Source organism: Odontomachus brunneus, unplaced genomic scaffold (genome assembly GCF_010583005.1).
Source record: "Odontomachus brunneus isolate Ranch 3 - 2012 unplaced genomic scaffold, Obru_v1 Obru_scaffold_152, whole genome shotgun sequence".
NCBI lineage: Eukaryota > Metazoa > Arthropoda > Insecta > Hymenoptera > Formicidae > Odontomachus > Odontomachus brunneus.
The window spans coordinates 711,248-717,878 of NW_022639602.1; the positions used below are offsets into that span (position 1 = coordinate 711,248).

A 6,631-nucleotide genomic window follows, 5' to 3' on the forward strand; every position below is an offset into this window, starting at 1 on the left:
TATATATATATATATATATATATATATATATATATATATATATATATATATATATATATATAGAATGTCCCAAAAAATGTTCGCCGATGTAGCAGGCTTATAAACTTTGTAAGAGATTGACGCCAATTTTTATTGACACGTTGACCGCTATGAGGGTCGCCAGTGGCCATAATATTGTCTGACTAATTTATGTAGAAAACGTGACCAGTTGCATATATATAAAGGATTAAATATATATGAGCAGCTAATGAAACGAGCCAATGAATATAGATGGCAAGAATTGCACTTATTTATTGCACTTTGGTGGATTGTTGAAACTTTATTTGAAACTACCCGACGTTGCCCGGGTCATCACAAAGTGTGAAAAGGATGAAATCAGAAGAAGGGGGTGGGGTGTCAGGTTTCACGGTAGCCTATATTTTCCACAGGGTCTTAGGAAATAATTGTAAAAAATTTGGTCTAGATCAGTCAAAGGATTTAGAAGCCTATGGAGAACATACAAACAGACAGAGAGAGAGACATTCTATTTTATATATGTAGATAATCAATAGAAATCAGCATGGCGACCAACGTGTCAAGGAATGTGCCGAGAAAGCCGAGAAGTGTCTACGTCCGCGTAAAACAAGCGATCGCGACATGTTATTTGTCAAATGTCGAGACGAGGAAACGGTCGATTGTAGATCGCTCCTCTGAGAGAGAAAGAGAGAGAGAGAGAGAGAGAGAGAGAGAGAGAAAGAGAGAAAGAGAGAGCCCCGCTACTCGCCACTAACGTTTTCTGGGACTCGCTGCGTATCTCGACTGCTCGTGTTATGTCATGACCCTGTTGGATAGATGGCTTTATACGCATAGAACCTGTCTCCCTCTCATCGATCATTCGCTCTAGTTGCGACGTGAATACAATCCCGGAGCGATTTACCCGCCGCCTTCGATCTTGCGATTTTGCGCAAGTGGTAACGCGCGGAACAGTGAATCCCCCCGACCGTGACGACGGCGCATACCCGCACATACGTCTCCATCCCGTTTTATAGAACCATGCATGCGGAGAAGTATACGCCGCGATTAGTACTCGGCGGAGATACGAAATATCGGATACTGATTATTTGAGAAAATGCGCGCGGACCAACGGTCGCGCCCCCGATTGGCTTGTTCAATGGAGATTTTGCGAAAAATTCGGATTCTTTTACTTATCTATCTATTTTTCTAAAAGATATTATGATCGTGGATCATGATCGCCGATCTTTTCGTGTCTGCGTTCTTACTAGATCCGTGTGACTTCTCTTCTTACCCCTACATACATTGCGACCAAGAGCACTCTCTCGTGCAAGCTCCTTAGTTGTTCTGTTTCTTTGGTTTCTCTGGTGGACATGCATAATTCCAAAAAATTAAAATCCCGAAATTTGACAAGTAGAACAATGTCTCAAAAAGTCACAATTACGAAAACTGAATACCGTAAAGAAATATAATTTTTTTCGAAATATTGAAAACATGTCCTGAAAAAAATATCAAAATTCTGAAAACTGAGCGCAGGGACAATCTCTTGAAGTATCGAATGCACGAAGTTGTGTCACAAAGTTGTATCTGTCAAGTTACTGACAACTTCACGCTTTTGATATTCCGAGAGATTGTCCCTCTGTGTTCTGCGCAGTTTTCTGGATTAAGATTTTTTCGAGACAATGGGGCATGCTTTCAATATTGCGGGACAATTGTATTTGGGTATATTTTGTCCTGGCATTTAGTTTTCATGACTTTTCAGGACTTGATACCACTTTTAGAATTTCTTCTTTTTTGCAGGATTATGTTGGTCCACCGTTTCTTTCTCTCCTTTTCTCTCTGTCTCCATATCCACGATTGTGTTATGTGTGCTTCTGCAAGTGTTTTTATGTGATACTATCCATTTCGAGTGCCTCGTTGGTGTACACATTAGACCACGTTACGAGCCGTTTGGTAGGAGATATCTTTTCTTGTTTTTTTCTTAAGGTCCCTCGCGCCGCTAATGGCCAGTTTACTTATGCCTACCAGGAAAGTCTGCGGAAGGTACGTGTGTCACGACGTGTGTCTGTCAGCACCGACCGTACGTACTAAATAGCACCATAGGACCCGATCACACGATATCACGAATGTCATCCTTCGAAGCCATACATCAGTACCCCGCGCGTTACGACTCGCAGTCGCCAAGGCATCGAGAAGGTGTTCGCGCGATCTTGAACCGCGCCGTGTCGTGCGCGCGTCATCTCATCTTGTCTTTCCGCCTCACGGATTTCCGCCCCGACACGTGCGACAAGCGCGACAGATCATCGCGCGATGATCGATCGTTTCGCGTCTTACGCGTTCGTGACGAATCATCGCGAGATACCCGATCTCACCGAGCGATTTCATTTCTTTCGATTGGTCGCATCGAGACGACGATCGTCGGAGCGTGTGTCGTGCGGGAAATTGAGTACCGCAGCACGGTTTATTTGGAAGACACGCAGTACACGCCTGCGTTAACACCGTTTCGCTTTGCCGGTCGCGTGTCCGGATGATAATCGAAGTAGACAAACGGGACGGACGGTGCGCGTAGGCCGACTTGCAACGAAGAGACACTCGCTGTCGTCTAGGTAACCTAGTTACCTCCGCGACCTTATCATCCGGACAATGTGAATGAGTCCGGAGACGGATACCGTGAAGACGGACGTACGAATGACGAGGAGTGTCGCTCCTTCGAACGTTCTCTCGGAGACGTCCTCCGCGAAGTTTCACGTTGTCCAGGACACCGCGAGCGCTGTGTTTCAGGACACGACCGCCTGAAATTTCCGCGCCCGTGACACACTCCGAGCGATCCATCGAGCGTCGCGGTAGGTCGCGATCGATCACGGAGAAGAGTCACGCGGGTTCACACGCGGGGCTAAATGTCACGATCGTCCCGGGGGAGAGTCGCCAAGCTATGAGAAAGAAAGAGAGAGAGAGAGAGAGTGGGAGGAGGAGAGAAAGACAGATAGAGAGAGGCAAAGGAGAGATGCCCTTTCGCGCTGGCGCTCGTTCGCGTTTTTCGCTGAGAGGGTCGAGAACGGAATGAGAGAAAAGCGGTGGTCCGCTTTGTTGTAATTTCAGGCGAGCCTGAGCCTACCCGGCTCACCGTTCAATATACGTCGCAGCAGCCGCGGCAGCCACCAGTTCACGATACGCAATGGCCGTGGCCGATTCGTCCCGCCGGGCGGCGACCGGAAGCCCTTGGTGCTCTCCACGTACTTGGACGCTCAAGAACACCTGCCCTACGCCGACGACTCGAACGCGGTCACGCCGATGTCCGAGGAGAACGGCACGATCGTGGTGCCGGTGTACTACGCGGCGAACCTCGGCTCGCGCCACTCATCCTACACCTCGCACGCCTCGCGGCTCTCCTACACGTCCCACGCCGACCTGGCCTTCGGTAACATCCGCGGCATCGACAGCATCGGCAAGCCGATCACCAAGCAAGAGCAGATACTCAGGAACCGGACCAACAAGCAGACTACACCCGCCAACGGTCACGTTACGGACAGCAACCAGAAGTTCTATCATCATGTAAGTAGCGGGTGAATTGGATCTCGAGAGATACGCGGGGTTAGACGGTCGATAGAGAGTTGTGAAAGGTTCACGGAGATTTCGACCAGCGATATGGAAACGAGTCTAATTTCAGAGAGACACTAAAGAAATTCTTTCGTGCGCGAAAGAACAGCGTGAAAATGCTATGGTCGTGAGCGGTTTTGCGCAAGCTTCACTGAACTTTTCAGGAAACCGATCTGGAGGATCCCATGGGCAAGACCAAGCAACAAGACAATCCGTTCATCGAGCCGTCTCAACAGCACGCAGTGGTCGACATGAGGGGTAAGATCGCGAGCTAATAGCACGGTCAATGGCGGAAAGATTGCAGCACTATTACATTGAGAAAAAAAAAGAGTATCTTCACTTTACCGAAAAACAAGTTTTGACAAAATTAAAACTAAAAACAAAAGCGTCTCCCTGCTCCACTGATGATACCGCGACGGTCGCTCACCTGTCTGTCGTACCGTTCGCAGATGTGATGGTGCTGAATGACATCATCGAGCAAGCCGCCGGTCGCCAGAGCCAGACGCCGGAACAAGGAGGTAATGTCCCGCGTCCCACACCCTTTCTTCCTCGCATCTGGCAGTATCTCAAGTTTCTTCTTCTGCCGTTTTTTTTCTCTTTTTTTTTTTTCTTCAATTATGTTCGTCCCTATCGCAGTTGTGTATATTATCTGGTTTATCGTGTGATGAGCATCATGTCGTGTTCGATGTACATTATCGTTGGGACCTCTGGTATACTGCGTCTCTCCCTGCGTCGTCGTCGTTGGTATACCTCGCTGGACATTCTTGGGCTGCGCGCCTCTTGTACATAGTTAGTTCGAAGGAGTTCTTTTTTCTGTTGAACTTTTCCAGCCGACGCAGCCAATGTGAGGTCACACTGCGGTGTATTTCTTTTACTCTTTTGTCTTTCGTTTCACGACTCGAGCATGGTGTAAACGTGTGTAAATCGACGCGATACGACACATACACGATGGACCGATCTACCACTGTTTCTTAAAACGATCGCCACTGTCGTACACAACCCGGCCGAGTGGATTTAGACGGCGAGTAATGTAAAAGTGCGCAAGGATCTTGTCTCGCGCTATGCGACGTGATGCGACGAGACAGAGTTCGCAAATCGCGGGCCTTCGAGGGCGGTTTGTGAGAATATTTTTGGGGAAACAGAGTTTGTTCGTTTCCTACGACATGACACAGATTACCACCTTCGCCGCAGCTGCACGATTACTGGTCGCTTCATGCTTGGATTTTCTTTTCAGATTGTCTCAATCGTCGATATATTTCTAAAAAATATATACTATTTTCTCTGTGTAATTACTCACGTTAAACTCGCTAAACGCTTGAGTTACCAGAACGTTTCTGTGAATTTTGTGATATTTCTGTTTAATAATATATCTCGGTCAGAATTCACTTCGTAAATTATAAGATTGCGGTAAAGTTGTACATCTTATAGATGAATATTGAATGAATATCTTCTATTTTTCATCGCGATGATTGAGAGATCCTGTTTGTCCTTTATTTCCGATAAGAAACTGCAGCGATTTTGGTTGGTCCTTCGATACCTCTGCACCCGCATCATCGCGTCGAAAAGCACTATCGTGTTTTGTCTCTGATGCACATCACGACAAAATCTACTACATTCGGAATTAGAGAGGGATGTCTTGTAGCGTGTCTTCGCGAAGGATACTCGACGCGATTCCATCGCGCTACCAGTTTTTGCACGCCAAGTTGAAAATCGTATCTTTCGCGCGCCTGCAAATTTTATCGTCACAGCCACACTCGCGAAAACTGAACTCATATTCTATCTATTTCAATGACCGTGCTTGGTTTGAGATGTATAGCCGTGTATGGATATCGTTTGTTAACTGCATCTCACTGTCGAGTGTTCGATTTGGAGGATCTCGCGTATTTATATTTGCGCTTGGCTACTCGATCGCTTGGCTACTCGATCGATCGCTTACGCGTAACATTTAATCCTTCCGCCGCAGAAACGCATCCTCCTCAGGAGCTGATCCCAGGCCAGATTCTGTATATTCCGCAAGTTCATACTTTTAAATAATTATAATGGTTTATGTGACGGGATCGAGTCGAAGAAAGAAATAATCGAACCATCGCGAAGTGTTTCTGTAACGGCGGAAGAGTTAAAGCTGTAAAATGTGAAGTAAAATCGCTGTAAATAATGTTACGTCGCGCCGCGCATTTTCTCGCGCCGTTGGTGCACGATGACACTTGTTTCAACTGTTCGATCACTTTTTTTTATTTTTCCAGTCACCGGCTTTCGCGAGTTTTGTTAAAACACATCCGCACACACCATACGAGGCACATCGAACGCTACGCTGTTTATCGTGCCAGGCTATCGAATGACGCGCGTTTTTTCTAAATAAAATATTCATGAGAATGTTCTATCCTTTCCTCTTTAAATTTACACAGATGCAACGCCCATGCAACGATACCGGTATTTTACACAGCGTGGCGTTAGATATTTATCTCCACTGAGATTTACGCAATCCATTACTCGGAATGTGTGTGCTTCTCTTAATTTCGCCTCGCCTCGCTTCACTTCGCCTCGCCTTCTACCTGCTTGCCTTCCTACCGTCACTTGTTTGCCCGCTTGCCTGCCTGTAATATAATCTGTGATCTCGAAGAATGAGCCTGACCAAAGAAAAACCTCTTTCCCCAAAAAGAGTGGTGCCAGACAAAATTACTAACGCGCGTTACAGTTTCGACCTATTACTTTCCGACAGACGACGATGAAGAAGGGCCTACGATGAAGGACAAGTTATTGGCCGGAATGTACCGTTGTATCGACATTTTTTGCGTCTGGGACTGCTGTTGGCTCTGGCTCGAGTTTCAAAAGTACGTGTCCTTGTTGGTCTTTGATCCGTTCGTAGAGCTCTTCATTACACTTTGCATCGTCGTCAATACGCTCTTTATGGCGTTGGATCACCATGACATGGACAAAGACATGGAGAGGGTACTCAAAACTGGCAATTACGTAAGTACCATTGCAGTAAAATGGATATATATATATATATATATATATATATATATATATATATATATATATA

General features: G+C 46.3%; 2 protein-coding genes across 45 annotated transcripts in view; one reads left to right on the forward strand and one right to left on the reverse strand.

Moving 5' to 3' along the window:
* Positions 1–6,631, reverse strand: part of LOC116850682 — a 108,944-nt gene that overhangs the window by 63,683 nt on the left and 38,630 nt on the right. The gene's annotated exons all lie outside the window — the stretch shown is intronic.
* The window catches only part of LOC116850672 (sodium channel protein para), a 65,732-nt gene that overhangs the window by 39,230 nt on the left and 19,871 nt on the right, over positions 1–6,631 (forward strand). For 15 of the 42 annotated variants that reach the window (XM_032829224.1, XM_032829229.1, XM_032829255.1 and 12 more), the window contains 4 exons: positions 3,091–3,543; positions 3,753–3,846; positions 4,038–4,106; positions 6,284–6,558. In XM_032829224.1, coding sequence (XP_032685115.1) covers positions 3,091–3,543; positions 3,753–3,846; positions 4,038–4,106; positions 6,284–6,558 — 891 coding nt within the window. Of the gene's footprint in view, positions 1–1,977; positions 2,035–3,090; positions 3,544–3,752; positions 3,847–4,037; positions 4,107–6,283; positions 6,559–6,631 lie in introns of all 42 variants that reach the window. The other 27 variants (XM_032829216.1, XM_032829215.1, XM_032829218.1 and 24 more) reach the window with 3 other exon arrangements.